The sequence below is a fragment of the Octopus bimaculoides genome, chromosome 29 (genome assembly GCF_046866305.1).
Source record: "Octopus bimaculoides isolate indiv1 chromosome 29, ASM4686630v1, whole genome shotgun sequence".
NCBI lineage: Eukaryota > Metazoa > Mollusca > Cephalopoda > Octopoda > Octopodidae > Octopus > Octopus bimaculoides.
Window position 1 is genome coordinate 19,036,206 of NC_142956.1, and position 20,000 is coordinate 19,056,205.

The 20,000-nt window shown below is 35.7% G+C and overlaps 2 protein-coding genes across 2 annotated transcripts in view; one reads left to right on the top strand and one right to left on the bottom strand.

Annotated features, from left to right (window-relative positions):
* LOC106876534 (uncharacterized) overlaps positions 1 to 20,000 on the top strand; it is a 123,893-nt gene that overhangs the window by 51,685 nt on the left and 52,208 nt on the right. The gene's annotated exons all lie outside the window — the stretch shown is intronic.
* Positions 1 to 20,000, bottom strand: part of LOC149130414 (uncharacterized) — a gene marked incomplete at its 3' end in the record, with an annotated part of 59,256 nt that overhangs the window by 37,500 nt on the left and 1,756 nt on the right. Inside the window, exons 2-14 of the mRNA XM_089345723.1 lie at positions 19,009 to 19,057; positions 17,551 to 17,607; positions 15,882 to 16,130; positions 14,250 to 14,288; positions 12,231 to 12,479; positions 10,969 to 11,007; positions 9,784 to 10,032; positions 8,274 to 8,330; positions 6,605 to 6,853; positions 5,018 to 5,056; positions 2,825 to 3,073; positions 2,028 to 2,066; positions 842 to 1,090 (exon numbers count right to left, since the gene is read on the bottom strand). Of these exons, the coding sequence (XP_089201849.1) occupies positions 842 to 1,090; positions 2,028 to 2,066; positions 2,825 to 3,073; positions 5,018 to 5,056; positions 6,605 to 6,853; positions 8,274 to 8,330; positions 9,784 to 10,032; positions 10,969 to 11,007; positions 12,231 to 12,479; positions 14,250 to 14,288; positions 15,882 to 16,130; positions 17,551 to 17,607; positions 19,009 to 19,054 (1,810 nt within the window). The remainder of the gene's footprint in view (positions 1 to 841; positions 1,091 to 2,027; positions 2,067 to 2,824; positions 3,074 to 5,017; positions 5,057 to 6,604; positions 6,854 to 8,273; positions 8,331 to 9,783; positions 10,033 to 10,968; positions 11,008 to 12,230; positions 12,480 to 14,249; positions 14,289 to 15,881; positions 16,131 to 17,550; positions 17,608 to 19,008; positions 19,058 to 20,000) is intronic.

Here is a 20,000-nt window from a genome sequence, read left to right on the forward strand (position 1 = left end):
CACGTTGCTCCAGTCCACTCAGCTGGCAAAAATGAGTAATCATGCGACAGATCGGCGTCTCATCCAGGTGGGAAATTTCTACGCCACTGAAACCGGTCCTTATGAGCCTGGCATCGCTTGAGAAGGAAACACTTCTTTTTGTTCTTCTTCTTCTTCTTCTATATATAGCATTAGCAAAGACAGTGGTTCTGTCACGTTTTGTCTCTAATTGTTTTTCTCTTCTAATTTTTCTTTTACAAACAAGAAACTGGAAAATGTCAATCCTTTCTTTAACAATTAAATAGTAATTTAAACAGATGATCGTAGAGAATGAAACTAGTCCAATCAGTCAACTATAAATATATCCCACCATGGGTTATTATGACAACTTATCAATTCAAAACAGAAAAGAAAAACTAATACAGAAGCAACCCTTGAAATTGTCGAGGTACAAACTTTGATTTTGCTTAAGTATTATAAAAATATTTGCACCGAGGTTACTAATATTATTATTATTATTATTATTATTATTATCATCATCATCATCATTATTGTCATCATCGTCATAATCATCCTCATCATCATCATCATCACTATTATCATTGAGATTGTGAGCTGGAAGAATTGTTGCTGCACCATAAAAAATATTCAGTGGAATTTCTTCTGAATCTTTCACTTCTGAGTTCAAATACTGCTAAGGTCAGCTTTGCCTTTTATAATTTTGCCGTTGACGAAATAAAGGACCAGCCAAATATACTCAAATTAATGTGATCGAGGAACCTCTTCCAAATGAAATTGCTGACCTTGTTCAAAAATCAGAAATAATTATTATTGTTATTATTAGCAAAATTAATTTCCTTACCTTTTGTCACTAAGGAATAATTTGCAGAGCAGAGATACAAGTCACAAAAACGCCAAGTGAAATCTTGTTCAGATACCTTTCGGATCAAAACAGTAGATTTGTCACCATTATGTGTAACTTCATAGTTACCATAATTGTAACAAGTCGGGTTACATTCATATCTTCCATTGTCGTTTTCCCAGAACAGAATTCCGTTCATATTGGCTACTTCAATATCAAGTGTGACATCGCCTCCTAATGCAACTGGTCCTGAAATGAATAGATAAATTAATATTATTGATTGGTTTCCCATATGAAAGATTTCAGGGTTTTTTTCATCGACATTTTAACACCTACTTTTCCATGTTTGGGAGCAGAGTTTTCTTTGTGTATGACTGGACACTCTTCCTGTCCTAATATCCCAACAACAAAGAGCCTGGACATGTTTTACCTAGCGAACTGGAAACAAATGACTGCATATAAATAAGCCTTTCATTTACTAAGATTGTGCAGAGTAGGATACAACCTAGTCACCCATAGAGTTAATCAAGTTGTACAGAAGGGTGTCATACAAACAACTGATGTAGCAGCATTGTAGTCAGATGTTACAAGCATAAAAGAGATGCCTTCAGACAAGGTCAAGAAAGCTACAGCGATAGTTAAAGCCCAATTAATAAGAAACAATTGGACGAAATGAGATGCAGTTAGCTTTTCTGCCAGGAAGAAGCACTACTGCTGTCATCTTCTTAGTAAAACAACTGCAAGAGATGTACTTAGCTTAAAGTAAATCATTGCATTTGGTATTCATTGACCTGGAGAAAGCTTTTGACATGATATGGTGGTCTCTGAGGAAGCTAGGAGTTTGGGCAACAAAAGTTCTCTCAGAGTGAAAGGCACATTGTATGAGGCTTGTATATGAAGAGCACTGCTACATAATAGTGAGACATGGACCCTAAATGCAGAGGACATACAAAGAATAGAGAGGAATAAAGTTAGTAGGTTCTTTTGGATGTGCAATGTCAGTGTACATACGAAACAAAGTGTTAAGGTATCAAGAGAAACGTTAGGCAAAAGAGGAAAATTGAGCCGATTGGAAAAAGTCAAAAGAAAGTGTCTCAGAACTAAGAGTTAAGTAAAGAAATAGAAGACAGAATCGAAAAGACAATGTCTAGTTTAAAAGGAGAAAAACGTTTGTAAATCCATTTACCACTTTGAGTAATATCATAACTTCCTGTTCTTGTCAAATCTGAAAAAGATGAAAACAAAACGTTTTGATTTTTAGATTTTACATTTAATAAACAAGATTGATTGCAATTTATGTTACAATAATTAAATAATAATAATTAAGACTTGCATATAGAATTACACATTATATACAGTGGCAGTTTGAGTGAATGCATTGAATATGTGGTTCAATGCATTCACAGAATTAAAAGAAATTGGTGATGGTCTGCATTGGAAAGACGTCTGTTGTTTACTATAATGAACAGAAAGTGTACAGTGAAATTGCCATGCTGAGTGGAAAATCCAACTTTTCGGAGAGAGTCCTTGTCTAGCAAGAAGTTGACAGGAGTGAAATTAAATAAAAACAATCAGTTTTTTTTTTCTTAATTACAGGATGTTAATCTCTTCTGTATTTCTTGTTATTTTAGTCTCAACATCTTTTCCCTGAAGAAGGAATGTCTGAAACTTCAGATAACAGCTTCCTATGAAAATTTGTTTAAAAACTCGACTCTTTCTGTTGATTTCTCTCTCTTTCTGTGTGTGTGTGTGTAGGAGAGAGAGAGAGAGAGAGAGAGAGAATTGAAATTTTGGGAGAGGAGATGAGTCGATTACATCAACCCCAGTGTTTCACTGGTACTTAATATACTGGTACTCCAATAATGAACTCAGAGCATGGGGACAGTTGAAATACCGCTAAGCATTTTGCCCAGCGTTCTAACAGTTCTACCAGCTTGCTGACTTAGTAGAAAGGATTATTATTATTATAAATCAATTCCTTACTGTGTATCTTCAAATCAAATTTTCCATAGTTGAGGTTGTGATCCTCAAATTTCCAAGATAAACGTTCCTTAGTTACGCTTTGGATCCAAAAAGTGGAAACATTCCCACTTTGTGTCACTCTGTATTCAGGGCTGTTGGCGCATGTCATGTCACATTCATATTTATAATTGTCGTATTTCCAAATGACCGGTCTTTTCATGTTTGATATTTCAATCTGTAAAGTTGCACTTACGTCGAATGTACGATTATCTGAAAGAAAGAATTCAGGTGAGAAGTGTGCTTCCCAACAACATGGTTCTGGGTTCTGTCCCACTCTGTGCAACCTTGAGAAAAGTGACTTCTACTATAGTCACAGGCTGACCAAAACCTTATGAGTGGATTTCTTAAATGGAAATTGAAAGAAGCCTGACGTGCGTTTGTATGTATATATATACACACATATATATATGTGTGTATATATATACCTATATCTAACTATCTATCTATATGTATATATATATATATATATATATATATATACATATATATATATATATATATATACACACACAGACACACACACACACACACACACATATATATATATATATATATATATATATATATATATATATGCGAGTGAAAATAAATACAAAAAAGGGGTTTTTTTTGTATGATTGTGTATAGAGGAATATATTATTTTGTTTAAAAGAGTTCCAACACTGTCTGTTTTTTATGTTTTATTTATATTCCTGCAGAACCAATGTGGGATATAGAATATGGAATATACAATATATAATATAATATACAATATATAATATAAAATAAAATAAAATAAAATAAAATAAAAATGGATGGCACCATGAAATAAAGTATTGAATGTAGATGAAATATTGAGTGTTCAATATAAAGGATCAAATATTTCATTTCATTTCAAAGTTTCAGCTCAGAGCTGCGGCCATGCTGATGCACCAAATATATAAAGGCCTTTATATATTTATATATTTGATCCTTTATATTGAACACTCAATATTTCATCTACGTTCAATACTTTATTTCATGGTGCCATCCATTTTTATTTTATTTTATTTTATATTATATATTGTATATTATATTATATATTGTATATTCCATATTCTATATCCCACATTGGTTCTGCAGGAATATAAATAAAACATAAAAAACAGAGAGTGTTGGAACTCTTTTAAACAAAATAATATATATATATATATATACACATACATACATATATATGTGTGAGCGTCTTTGTGTGTGTTTGTCCCCCACCACCCCTTGACAATCGGTGTTGGTGTGTTTTTGTCCCTGTAATTTAGTGGTTCAGCAACAGAGACCAATAGAATATGTACCAGGCAGGCTTAAAATAAATAAGTACTGGGGTCAATTCATTCGACTAAAAATTCTTTAAGGCAGTGCCCCAGTATGGCCACACTTTAATGGCTGAAACGAGTAAGAGATTATCATCGTTTTAACGCCTACTTTTCCACACTTGAGGGACCAGAGTTGTCATTTCAAACAGGAGGATGCTCTCCCTGTCACCAAACTCCTGTTTCTAAACAAGGCCATAATATCCCAGTCTATAGAATAACAAACATCAAGCAGCCAAGACATGCATTTGTGGTGGACATCAAGCAAATGGCATTGTTGGGAAAACCACTGATTACAAACCAGAAAATGCAAGAGAAATAACGAAATCACACACACACAAGCAAACACAAATGCGTGTATGTGAGTGTGCATATATATGTATGATAGAATCTCCGATAGAAGAAGACATAAGAGTGTGCAGTGCTTGCTGAATGACCGGCACCAATGATTTGTTTATAGTGATCAACTGTATGTGCTGTACGTTAGCTAACACTCTCCATCAAATTGACGTTGACTGAACAGGTGTGTGGTGTATGACTCCTATTAAAAACTACTGCTCTAGTAGATTCCTTGATGCATGCTTCTGTTTCTGGCTCATTAGCCTTCATCAATGGGAAACACCAAAGAGAGATAACACTGAGCAGATTCAAAGCCAGAGTTTTATCTAAAGAACACTCACTATCAGTGCCTGAGTCGGAATAAAAATATAAGGAAATCAAGAAACAAAACAGTGATTAAAACCTCTGAGTTAAAAGAAAGAAATAGAAGAGAAATTTGAAAAGAGAGTATTTAGTTTGAAAGAAGAAAAAGGTTCGTAATTCCATTTACCATTTCGGGTAATTTCATAAGTTTCTGCTTCAGGGAAACCTGTAAAAGATGAAAATAAAAGTTTTCATTTTCAGATTTTACATTTGATCAACAAAATTGATAGTATTTATGATACAATGATTAAATAGTAATTAACAACTAGTGGGACCCGTGGAAATTCCACAGAACAAAAGAACATTAAGAGAAGCTTTTCAAGAAAGAAAGGATGATTTGCGTTTTTACTTTCATTATTTAAAGTTATTTCACTTCCTGTCACAATAATATATTATTAGTGGGATCCATGGAAATTGAATGGAATGGAAAAAATTAAGGGGACCTAGTTAAGAAAGAAAGGATTTGCATTTTTATAGCATTCATAGTTTAGCTTCCTTTAAATATTCTTGTTTTTCGTCTTCCTTTTCTCACGTATCTGTCAATGTTTTCTTTTCTCTCGTTTTGCTATACCTTCTCGCTGTTTCTCTCCAATCCGTGCTTCATATCTGCACATCGTTTTTGGGCAGTTGCAACTGTGTTTCTGGCGAATCCAAACTTTACGCTAAATCAAACTTTATGAACAAATATGAGGTTTTAAGCAAGCAGACGATAAATAATTGAACTTAAACTGATTGAGTTTTTGTAAAGTTGCGGCCGGTACTTGTCAGCACAATCTTTTGGATTTCTCTGAGACATAGTTCTCCTGCGATATTATCTACATGTTTCTGACATCCCCTTTTTTAACATAACTAGGGCACCCACCATAACAGGAACAGTTCTCGTTTTGAGATGCTATTTTGAGTTCAAATTCCGTCAAAGTCGACATTGCTTTTCATCCTTTTCGGGATCAATAAATCAAGTACCAGTGAAACACTGGGGTCAATGTAATGGAGTATTTCCCTCCCTCAAAATTTCAGGTCCTGTACCTATAGTAGAAAGGATTATTATTATTATCCAGTAGTCTTATTATTATCACGTACTTTCACTGCACTACCGAGCGCAGCTCTGCGTCCCTTGGGTATGTGCTGTGGTTTGTTATGATGCTCTTATTTTTACTGTACTGAAAGTGTTTTTATGTAGGATTTGTGTGGTGCCTACTTGTGCTACTTTCTGTCGAGACCTTTGGAAATGACTACTGACCGAGACCTTTGCAAATGTGCTGTGCGTGAGAAGACACGGCAAGCCAAGTGAGATCGTTGCCAGTGCCCCTGGACTGGCTCTTGTGCGGGTGGCACATAAAAGACACCATTTTGAGCGTGGCCGTTGCCAGTACCGCCTGACTGGCCTTCGTGCGGGTGACACGTAAAAGCACCTACTACATTCTCTGAGTGGTTGGCGTTAGGAAGGGCATCCAGCTGTAGAAACTCTGCCAAATTTAGATCGGAGCCTATTATTGCCATCCAGTTTCACCAGTCCTCAGTCAAATCGTCCAACCCATGCTAGCATGGAAAGCGGACGTTAAACGATGATGATGATGATGATATATATGTAACTCCTGCTGTTTTTGTTATGTATTTATCTTATTATTATTATCATTATCATTATTATTATTATTATTATTGTTGTTGTTGTTGTTGTGGTTGTTGTTGTTGTTATAATAAATCATTTCCTTACCATTTGTCTTCAAATCAAATTTTCCAAAGTTGTTGTTGTTGTCATAAAATGTCCAAGACAAACATTCATTCGTAACGTCTCGAATCCAAAGAGTGGAATCATTCCCACTCTGGGTCACTTGAAATTCAGTGGTGCTAGTGCACGTCTTGTCGCATTCGTATGTATAATTTTTACATTTCCACTCCACTGGTCTTTCCATATTTGGGAAATTGATATAAAGAGTGGTACTCTTCTGGAGCTCAACAATTTCTGAAATAAAGAAATCAGGTAAGAAGTTTGCTTCTCCATTTCATGGTTCTGGGTTCAGTCCCACTATGCGGCACCTTGGGCAAGTGTCTTCTACTATAGCCTCGGCCTGACCTGTTCTGGTGTGTCTATGTCCCTATAACTTAGTGGCTCTGGAAAAGAGACCAACAGTATAAGTACCAGTCTTAAAATAAGTACTGGGGATGGTTCATTCAACTAACAATTCTTCAAGGCCATACCCCAACATGGTCATAGTCTAATGACTAAAACAAGTAAATATTCATCATTGCTATAATACATACTGTTCCATGTTTGCATGGATCAGAGTTTTCATTTCCACCAGTTCGAGGCTCTTCCTGTCACCAAATCCCTTCTATTTCTCAACAAGGCCATAATATCCGAGGTCTATAGAATAACAAACAGACTGCACATGTTTTACACAAAGAACTGGAAACAAATGACATGGTAGAAAAGAGCCTTTTCTTTACTAAGATGGTGAAACACACCAACTAGCTCAGACATGCTTTTGTGGTGGACTTCAAGCAAATGACTTTCGCTGGGAAAACCATTAATTACAAACCAGCAAATGCAAGGGAATAAATAAAATCACACACATAAACACATACACATGTGTACATAATATGATGGAATTTCCGATAGATTATGACATATGAGTGTCCAGTGCTTGCTGAATGACATGTACAAATGATTTGTATATTGTAATCAAATGTTTGTGCTGTATATTAAGCTCACTCCATCCATGAAATTAGTCATTTGATATAATTTAACTTCTAAAGGCAAATTCTCTACATTTACCAAGGAGAAGAAATTCTCACTGATGGTAAAAGGTGGGAGAACACCATATCTGCCAAGTGTTTCCCTCTAGTACAATGGTTCTCATCCACATTTCCCCTAAGGACCTTTTGATTCCTATTTGACATGGGTGGAACCTCGTAACCATTTCATGTTTTGAAAATCCTATTTTAATAATTAAATGTTATTAGGAATTGTGTAAATAATTATTAAAATATTTTGTGTACTGTAAAACTATAACCAATTAATTGTACATAAATTTTAACAAGAAAATCCCGTATGGACCCCCAAACAGCCGTATGAAGCCCAGTTGAAAACCACTGCTCTAGTGAACTCCCCAATTTGTATTTCTGACTCTTTAGCCTTTGTCAATGGGAAACTTCAAAGAAAGATAACCCTGGGTGGATTCAAAGCTGCAGTTTTATCTAAAGAACAGTCACTATCGTTAGCTGAGTTGCGCTAGTGAACTGCCTGGTAGGAATAAACATTTCGATAAAATAAATAAATGAATAAATAGTGACTAAAAACTATGAGTTAAGAGAAAGAAATAGAAAACAGAATTGAGTAGATAATGTCTAATTGCAAAGGAGAAAAAGGTTTGTTAACTTACCAGTTTTGAAAATTTTATAACTTTGTGCCATGGTGAAAGTTTCTGGTCTTGTCAAACCTGTAAAAGATGAAAAATAAACATCTTTGATTTTCAGATTTTACATTTGATCAAACAGAATTGTTTACTATTTATGTTACAATAATCAAATTATAATTAATAGTTGTAGATGTAATTACACATTGTATACAGTGGCAGGTTGAGGGATGGTATTGAGCAAGTCGTTCTCAGTTCAAATATTAACAAGCATTTAGTATTTAAACTGGTCATGTCTGGCCAAAATCTTCCAACTGTTTTGTGTCCAAGTTGGCCGGATTCAACCTCTCGCACCTACCCTACAATGTCAATCTAAAAATAAATAGTCTCATCATTAAAAGCTCAAATCTACAAGGTAATTAATGATTAATTCAAAGCAATATGAATTAATAAGGATTATATTTGACAGAGTAATCTCATTGCTAAAGGGTTAATACTTCCACTATTATCAGCATCAGCATCATTGATTTAACATCCACTTGCATGGGTCAGACATAGAATTCATTGAGGCAAGTTTTCTGTGACAGGATGCCTTTCCTGTTGCTAACTCTCACCTGTTTCCAAGTAAGGTAATATTTCCCCCTGGTCGGACATGCTTTCATGGGAGATAACTGACATAACTGACCACAAAGAAATTCTTGGTTGTCAGAACCCGTTGATTCCAAAGTGTTTTAAGACTTTCAGATATCCCTGCTACACACATACATCACACATTTTGGGTCCGCTTCAAAAAATTCAACAATATAGGCGCAGGAGTGGCTGTGTGGTAAGTAGCTTGCTTACCAACCACATAGTTCCAGGTTCAGTCCCACTGCGTGGCACCTTGGACAAGTGTCTTCCACTATAGCCTCGGGCCGACCAAAGCCTTGTGAGTGGATTTGGTAGACGGAAACTGAAAGAAGCCCGTCGTATATATGTATATATATATATGTATGTGTGTATGTGTTTGTATGTCTGTGTTTGTCCCCGCAACATCGCTTGACAACTGATGCTGGTGTGTTTATGTCCCCGTAACTTAGCAGTTCGGCAAAGGAGACCGATAGAATAAGTACTAGGCTTACAAAGAATAAGTCCTGGGTTCGATTAGCTTGACTAAAAGGCAGTGCTCCAGCATGGCCACAGTCAAATGACTGAAACAAGTAAAAGAGTAAAAGAGTAAGTAAGAATAAAGAGTAAAAATGAAAAACTTGTAAAAAAATATTAATATAAATAACACTCTCTGAGTGGTTGGCGTTAGGAAGGGCATCCAGCTGTAGAAACTCTGCCAAATCAGATTGGAGGCGAGTGTTGCCATCCGGTTTCACCAGTCCTCAGTCAAATCGTCCAACCCATGCTAGCATGGAAAGCGGACGTTAAACGACGATGATGATGATGATGAATACTTGAAACAATTATTTTTAGGAAATGAAATTGCTGACCTTGTGCCAAAATCAGAAAGAATTATTATTGTTATTATTAGCAAAATTAATTTCCTTACCTTTTGTCACTAAGGAATAATTTGCAGAGCAGAGATACAAGTCACAAAAACGCCAAGTGAAATCTTGTTCAGATACCTTTCGGATCAAAACAGTAGATTTGTTACCATTATGTGTAACTTCATAGTTACCATAATTGTAACAAGTCGGGTTACATTCATATCTTCCATTGTCGTTTTCCCAGAACAGAATTCCGTTCATATTGGCTACTTCAATATCAAGTGTGACATCGCCTCCTAATGCAACTGGTCCTGAAATGAATAGATAAATTAATATTATTGATTGGTTTCCCATATGAAAGATTTCAGGGTTTTTTCATCAACATTTTAACACCTACTTTTCAATGTTTGGGAGCAGAGTTTTCTTTGTGTATGACTGGACACTCTTCCTGTCCTAATATCCCAACAACAAAGAGCCTGGACATGTTTTACCTAGCGAACTGGAAACAAATGACCGCATATAAATGAGACTTTTATTTACTAAGATTGTGCAGAGTAGGATACAACCTAGTCACCCATAGAGTTAATCAAGTTGTACAGAAGGGTGTCATACAAACAACTGATGTAGCAGCATTGTAGTCAGATGTTACAAGCATAAAAGAGATGCCTTCAGACAAGGTCAAGAAAGTTACAGCAATAGGTAAAGCCCAATTAATAAGAAACAATTGGACGAGATGAGATTTAGTTTGATTTTCTGCCAGGAAGAAGCACTACTGCTGTCATCTTCTTAGTAAAACAACTGCAAGAGATGTACTTAGCTTAAAGTAAATCATTGCATTTGGTATTCATTGACCTGGAAAAAGCTTTTGACATGATATGGTGGTCTCTGAGGAAGCTAGGAGTTTGGGCAACAAAAGTTCTCTCAGAGTGAAAGGCACATTGTATGATGCTTGTATATGAAGAGCACTGCTACATAATAGTGAGACATGGACCCTAAATGCAGAGGACATACAAAGAATAGAGAGGAATAAAGTTAGTAGGTTCTTTTGGATGTGCAATGTCAGTGTACATACAAAACAAAGTGTTAAGGTATCAAGAGAAACGTTAGGCAAAAGAGGAAAATTGAGCCGATTGGAAAAAGTCAAAAGAAAGTGTCTCAGAACTAAGAGTTAAGTAAAGAAATAGAAGACAGAATCGAAAAGACAATGTCTAGTTTAAAAGGAGAAAAACGTTTGTAAATCCATTTACCACTTTGAGTAATATCATAACTTCCTGTTCTTGTCAAATCTGAAAAAGATGAAAACAAAACGTTTTGATTTTTAGATTTTACATTTAATAAACAAGATTGATTGCAATTTATGTTACAATAATTAAATAATAATAATTAAGACTTGCATATAGAATTACACATTATATACAGTGGCAGTTTGAGTGAATGCATTGAATATGTGGTTCAATGCATTCACAGAATTAAAAGAAATTGGTGATGGTCTGCATTGGAAAGACGTCTGTTGTTTACTATAATGAACAGAAAGTGTACAGTGAAATTGCCATGCTGAGTGGAAAATCCAACTTTTCGGAGAGAGTCCTTGTCTAGCAAGAAGTTGACAGGAGTGAAATTAAATAAAAACAATCAGTTTTTTTTTTCTTAATTACAGGATGTTAATCTCTTCTGTATTTCTTGTTATTTTAGTCTCAACATCTTTTCCCTGAAGAAGGAATTTCTGAAACTTCAGATAACAGCTTCCTATGAAAATTTGTTTAAAAACTCGACTCTTTCTGTTGATTTCTCTCTCTTTCTGTGTGTGTGTGTGTAGGAGAGAGAGAGAGAGAGAGAGAGAGACTTGAAATTTTGGGAGAGGAGATGAGTCGATTACATCAACCCCAGTGTTTCACTGGTACTTAATATACTGGTACTCCAATAATGGAGTCAAAAGAACATATATCAAAACATCATATACCATTAGTGAAATATTGAGTGCTATTAAACTTCCATATTACTGCCCATGGGCGCTTATTATAGGTGGGAAGTTATTTAAGCCAAAAAATATATGCATGTACGGATGTATGTATGTACGTACGTACGTATGTATGTATGTACGTGCGTGTGTATGTAAAATACAATTCTCCGTTTAAAGCTCTGGGCGGATTTTCAGAAAACCCCCTCATATTATCATTATTATTATTATTAAGGTTGTGAGCTGCCAGAATCATTATCACGCTGGGCAAAATGCTTTCCAGCATCTTCTGTATCTTTACGTTCTGAGTTCCAATTCCACCATGGGTGACTTTGCCTTTCATCCTTTCAGGGCTGATAAATTAAGTACCAGTGAGACACTTAATTTATCGACTCTGAAAGGATGAAAGACAAAGTTGACCTCAACTGAATTTGAACTCAGAGCATGGGGACAGTTGAAATACCGCTAAGCATTTTGCCCAGCGTTCTAACAGTTCTACCAGCTTGCTGACTTAGTAGAAAGGATTATTATTATTATAAATCAATTCCTTACTGTGTATCTTCAAATCAAATTTTCCATAGTTGAGGTTGTGGTCCTCAAATTTCCAAGATAAATGTTCCTTAGTTACGCTTCGGATCCAAAAAGTGGAAACATTCCCACTTTGTGTCACTCTGTATTCAGGGCTGTTGGCGCATGTCCGGTCACATTCATATTTATAATTGTTGTATTTCCAAATGGTTGGTCTTTTCATGTTTGGTATTTCAATCTGTAAAGTTGCACTTACGTCGAATGTACCATTATCTGAAAGAAAGAAATCAGGTGAGAAGTGTGCTTCCCAACCACATGGTTCTGGGTTCTGTCCCACTCTGTGCAACCTTGAGAAAAGTGACTTCTACTATAGTCACAGGCTGACCAACACCTTATGAGTGGATTTCCTAAATGGAAATTGAAAGAAACCTGACGTGTGTTTGTATGTATATATATACACACATATATATATGTATATATATATACCTATATATAACTATCTATCTATATGTATATATATATATACATATATATATATACACACAGACACACACAGACACTCACACACACACACACACACACATATATATATATATATATGCGAGTGAAAATAAATACAAAAAAGGGGGGTTTTTTGTATGATTGTGTATAGAGGAATATATTATTTTGTTTAAAAGAGTTCCAACACTGTCTGTTTTTATGTTTTATTTATATTCCTGCAGAACCAATGTGGGATATAGAATATGGAATATACAATATATAATATAATATACAATATATAATATAAAATAAAATAAAGTAAAATAAAATAAAATAAAATAAAATAAAAATGGATGGCACCATGAAATAAAGTATTGAATGTAGATGAAATATTGAGTGTTCAATATAAAGGATCAAATATATAAATATATAAAGGCCTTTATATATTTATATATTTGATCCTTTATATTGAACACTCAATATTTCATCTACATTCAATACTTTATTTCATGGTGCCATCCATTTTTATTTTATTTTATTTTATTTTATTTTATTTTATATTATATATTGTATATTATATTATATATTGTATATTCCATATCCCACATTGGTTCTGCAGGAATATAAATAAAACATAAAAAACAGACAGTGTTGGAACTCTTTTAAACAAAATAATATATATATATATATACACATACATACATATATATGTGTGAGCGTCTTTGTGTGTGTTTGTCCCCCACCACCCCTTGACAATCGGTGTTGGTGTGTTTTTGTCCCTGTAATTTAGTGGTTCAGCAACAGAGACCAATAGAATATGTACCAGGCAGGCTTAAAATAAATAAGTACTGGGGTCAATTCATTCGACTAAAAATTCTTTAAGGCAGTGCCCCAGTATGGCCACACTTTAATGGCTGAAACGAGTAAGAGATTATCATCGTTTTAACGCCTACTTTTCCACACTTGAGGGACCAGAGTTGTCATTTCAAACAGGAGGATGCTCTCCCTGTCACCAAACTTCTGTTTCTAAACAAGGCCATAATATCCCAGTCTATAGAATAACAAACATCAAGCAGCCAAGACATGCATTTGTGGTGGACATCAAGCAAATGGCAATGTTGGGAAAACCACTGGTTACAAACCAGGAAATGGAAGAGAAATAACGAAATCACACACACACAAACAAACACAAATGCGTGTATGTGAGTGTGCATACATTAGCTAACACTCTCCATCAAATTGACGTTGACTGAACAGGTGTGTGGTGTATGACTCCTATTAAAAACTACTGCTCTAGTAGATTCCTTAATGCGTGCTTCTGTTTCTGGCTCATTAGCCTTCATCAATGGGAAACACCAAAGAGAGATAACACTGAGCAGATTCAAAGCCAGAGTTTTATCTAAAGAACACTTACTATCAGTGCCTGAGTTGGAATAAAAATATAAGGAAATCAAGAAACAAAACAGTGATTAAAACCTCTGAGTTAAAAGAAAGAAATAGAAGAGAAATTTGAAAAGAGAGTATTTAGTTTGAAAGAAGAAAAAGGTTCGTAATTCCATTTACCATTTCGGGTAATTTCATAAGTTTCTGCTTCAGGGAAACCTGTAAAAGATGAAAATAAAAGTTTTCATTTTCAGATTTTACATTTGATCAACAAAATTGATAGTATTTATGATACAATGATTAAATAGTAATTAACAACTAGTGGGACCCGTGGAAATTCCACAGAACAAAAGAACATTAAGAGAAGCTTTTCAAGAAAGAAAGGATGATTTGCGTTTTTACTTTCATTATTTAAAGTTATTTCACTTCCTGTCACAATAATATATTATTAGTGGGATCCATGGAAATTGAATGGAATGGAAAAAATTAAGGGGACCTAGTTAAGAAAGAAAGGATTTGCATTTTTATAGCATTCATAGTTTAGCTTCCTTTAAATATTCTTGTTTTTCGTCTTCCTTTTCTCACGTATCTGTCAATGTTTTCTTTTCTCTCGTTTTGCTATACCTTCTCGCTGTTTCTCTCCAATCCGTGCTTCATATCTGCACATCGTTTTTGGGCAGTTGCAACTGTGTTTCTGGCGAATCCAAACTTTACGCTAAATCAAACTTTATGAACAAATATGAGGTTTTAAGCAAGCAGACGATAAATAATTGAACTTAAACTGATTGAGTTTTTGTAAAGTTGCGGCCGGTACTTGTCAGCACAATCTTTTGGATTTCTCTGAGACATAGTTCTCCTGCGATATTATCTACATGTTTCTGACATCCCCTTTTTTAACATAACTAGGGCACCCACCATAACAGGAACAGTTCTCGTTTTGAGATGCTATTTTGAGTTCAAATTCCGTCAAAGTCGACATTGCTTTTCATCCTTTTCGGGATCAATAAATCAAGTACCAGTGAAACACTGGGGTCAATGTAATGGAGTATTTCCCTCCCTCAAAATTTCAGGTCCTGTACCTATAGTAGAAAGGATTATTATTATTATCCAGTAGTCTTATTATTATCACGTACTTTCACTGCACTACCGAGCGCAGCTCTGCGTCCCTTGGGTATGTGCTGTGGTTTGTTATGATGCTCTTATTTTTACTGTACTGAAAGTGTTTTTATGTAGGATTTGTGTGGTGCCTACTTGTGCTATTTTCTGTCGAGACCTTTGGAAATGACTACTGACCGAGACCTTTGCATATGTGCTGTGCGTGAGAAGACCCGGCAAGCCAAGTGAGATCGTTGCCAGTGCCCCTGGACTGGCTCTTGTGCGGGTGGCACATAAAAGACACCATTTCGAGCGTGGCCGTTGCCAGTACCGCCTGACTGGCCTTCGTGCGGGTGACATGTAAAAGCACCTACTACACTCTCTGAGTGGTTGGCGTTAGGAAGGGCATCCAGCTGTAGAAACTCTGCCAAATTTAGATTGGAGCCTGGTGTTACCATCCAGTTTCACCAGTCCTCAGTCAAATCGTCCAACCCATGCTAGCATGGAAAGCGGACGTTAAACGATGATGATGATGATGATGATATATATGTAACTCCTGCTGTTTTTGTTATGTATTTATCTTATTATTATTATCATTATCATTATTATTATTATTATTATTATTATTATCATTATCATTATTATTATTATTATTATTATTGTTGTTGTTGTTGTTGTTGTGGTTGTTGTTGTTGTTATAATAAATCATTTCCTTACCATTTGTCTTCAAATCAAATTTTCCAAAGTTGTTGTTGTTGTCATAAAATGTCCAAGACAAACATTCATTCGTAACGTCTCGAATCCAAAGAGTGGAATCATTCCCACTCTGGGTCACTTGAAATTCAGTGGTGCTAGTGCACGTCTTGTCGCATTCGTATGTATAATTTTTACATTTCCACTCCACTGGTCTTTCCATATTTGGGAAATTGATATAAAGAGTGGTACTCTTCTGGAGCTCAACAATTTCTGAAATAAAGAAATCAGTTAAGAAGTTTGCTTCTCCATTTCATGGTTCTGGGTTCAGTCCCACTATGCGGCACCTTGGGCAAGTGTCTTCTACTATAGCCTCGGCCTGACCTGTTCTGGTGTGTCTATATCCCTATAACTTAGTGGCTCTGGAAAAGAGACCAACAGAATAAGTACCAGTCTTAAAATAAGTACTGGGGATGGTTCATTCAACTAACAATTCTTCAAGGCCATACCCCAACATGGTCATAGTCTAATGACTAAAACAAGTAAATATTCATCATTGCTATAATACATACTGTTCCATGTTTGCATGGATCAGAGTTTTCATTTCCACCAGTTCGAGGCTCTTCCTGTCACCAAATCCCTTCTATTTCTCAACAAGGCCATAATATCCGAGGTCTATAGAATAACAAACAGACTGCACATGTTTTACACAAAGAACTGGAAACAAATGACATGGTAGAAAAGAGCCTTTTCTTTACTAAGATGGTGAAACACACCAACTAGCTCAGACATGCTTTTGTGGTGGACTTCAAGCAAATGACTTTCGCTGGGAAAACCATTAATTACAAACCAGCAAATGCAAGGGAATAAATAAAATCACACACATAAACACATACACATGTGTACATAATATGATGGAATTTCCGATAGATTATGACATATGAGTGTCCAGTGCTTGCTGAATGACATTTACAAATGATTTGTATATTGTAATCAAATGTTTGTGCTGTATATTAAGCTCACTCCATCCATGAAATTAGTCATTTGATATAATTTAACTTCTAAAGGCAAATTCTCTACATTTACCAAGGAGAAGAAATTCTCACTGATGGTAAAAGGTGGGAGAACACCATATCTGCCAAGTGTTTCCCTCTAGTACAATGGTTCTCATCCACATTTCCCCTAGGGACCTTTTGATTCCTATTTGACATGGGTGGAACCTCGTAACCATTTCATGTTTTGAAAATCCTATTTTAATAATTAAATGTTATTAGGAATTGTGTAAATAATTATTAAAATATTTTGTGTACTGTAAAACTATAACCAATTAATTGTACATAAATTTTAACAAGAAAATCCCGTATGGACCCCCAAACAGCCGTATCAAGCCCAGTTGAAAACCACTACTCTAGTGAACTCCCCAATTTGTATTTCTGACTCTTTAGCCTTTGTCAATGGGAAACTTCAAAGAAAGATAACCCTGGGTGGATTCAAAGCTGCAGTTTTATCTAAAGAACAGTCACTATCGTTAGCTGAGTTGCTCTAGTGAACTGCCTGGTCGGAATAAACATTTCGATAAAATAAATAAATGAATAAATAGTGACTAAAAACTATGAGTTAAGAGAAAGAAATAGAAAACAGAATTGAGTAGATAATGTCTAATTGCAAAGGAGAAAAAGGTTTGTTAACTTACCAGTTTTGAAAATTTTATAACTTTGTGCCATGGTGAAAGTTTCTGGTCTTGTCAAACCTGTAAAAGATGAAAAATAAACATCTTTGATTTTCAGATTTTACATTTGATCAAACAGAATTGTTTACTATTTATGTTACAATAATCAAATTATAATTAATAGTTGTAGATGTAATTACACATGTCGTTCTCAGTTCAAACATTAACAAGCATTTAGTATTTAAACTGGTCATGTCTGGCCAAAATCTTCCAACTGTTTTGTGTCCAAGTTGGCCGGATTCAACCTCTCGCACCTACCCTACAATGTCAATCTAAAAATAAATAGTCTCATCATTAAAAGCTCAAATCTACAAGGTAATTAATGATTAATTCAAAGCAATATGAATTAATAAGGATTATATTTGACAGAGTAATCTCATTGCTAAAGGGTTAATACTTCCACTATTATCAGCATCAGCATCATTGATTTATCATCCACTTGCATGGGTCAGACATAGAATTCATTGAGGCAAGTTTTCTGTGACAGGATGCCTTTCCTGTTGCTAACTCTCTCCTGTTTCCAAGTAAGGTAATATTTCCCCCTGGTCGGACATGCTTTCATGGGAGATAACTGACATAACTGACCACAAAGAAATTCTTGGTTGTCAGAACCCGTTGATTCCAAAGTGTTTTAAGACTTTCAGATATCCCTGCTACACACATACATCACACATTTTGGGTCCGCTTCAAAAAATTCAACAATATAGGCGCAGGAGTGGCTGTGTGGTAAGTAGCTTGCTTACCAGCCGCATGGTTCTGGGTTCAGTCCCACTGCGTGGCACTTTGAGCAAGTGTCTTCTACTATAGCCTCGGGCCGACCAAAGCCTTGTGAGTGGATTTGGTAGACGGAAACTGAAAGAAGCCTGTCGTATATATGTAGATATATATATGTATGTGTGTATGTGTTTGTCCCCCCAACATCGCTTGACAACCGATGCTGGTGTGTTTACATCCCCGTAACTTAGCGGTTCGGCAGAAGAGACCGATAGAATAAGTACTAGGCTTACAAAGAATAAGTCCTGGGATCGATTAGCTTGACTAAAAGGCGGTGCTCCAGCATGGCCACAGTCAAATGACTGAAACAAGTAAAAGAGTAAAAGAGTAAGTAAGAGTAAAGAGTAAAAATGAAAAACTTGTAGAAAAATATTAATATAAATAACACTCTCGGAGTGGTTGGCATTAGGAAGGGCATCCAACTGTAGAAACTCTGCCAAATCAGATTGGAGGCTAGTGTTGCCATCTGGTTTCACCAGTCCTCAGTCAAATCGTCCAACCCATGCTAGCATGGAAAGCGGACATTAAACGACGATGATGATGATGATGATGAATACTTGAAACAATTATTTTTAGGAAAATAATTAATGTTAGCAAAAAAAAGAATTTAAAAAAACAAAAATAAGGCAAAAAAGGAAGAAAACTTACAAAAACACAGCGCAAACAAACAGGAGAACAACTTTAGAACGTCCATGATCTGAAAAGTATTTTAGAAATCGAAAGTTAACTGCCAGAACATGACTAATATAAGAAACTTTTAATATTTACTTACAGGAAATCGTTAGCAAGCTTCATAAAGCTCTTAGCTGCATTTTGACGGTCAATATGCTTTTAGCTCAAATTCCGCTGAGGTCGATTTTGCTTTTCATCCTTTCAGGGTCGATAAAATAAATACCAGTTGAGCACTGGAGGGACAATGTAATCGACTTATCCTCCACCCCTCAAACTTGCTGGTCTTATGTCAAAGTTTGAACCAATATTACACATTTAGTTGTTACCTAAATTTAAGAGTGGAGGCGCAATGGCCCAGTGGTTAGGGCAGCAGACTCACGGTCATAGGATTGCGGTTTAGAAAAAAAATGTGTCGTTTAGCCAAGGGAAAATTATTTTCCAGATATTTAGCTGTTATTTCTAGCACATCAAGTTTTCTGGAGATATTTTTTCACCTGCTTTTTCGTGAGAAATCTATTCATGCGTAAACAAACATATTCAATACGGAAAACAGGGGTGGTGGTTAAAATCATTATCATTTTCATTTTATCATTTTATCTAGTTTCAGCTCATGAGCTGCGGCCATGCTGGGGCACCGCCATTTGGTGTTGCTACACAATTTTACTACACAAATTTTACTTCGGGAATTGACATTTGGTGCATGAGAGAGTTTGATGCAGCTGCTCTCATCTGCACCTCCTGCCATGAAGTTGGTTCATCTGGGACACCTGACAGGAAGAGGTCCAGCTTTATTTTGAAGACACCTACATCCACCACATGCAGGTCTCTCAGGTCCTTCGGGAGGATATTGAAGAGCTGTGGACCTTTGAAGCCCAGGCTATTGCAGTATCTTGTGCTACATCTTGATGGCAAATTTGGAGTCCTTGGCACTATGCAATGGCGTCCAGTTCTTTTATTTGTGTAACTTT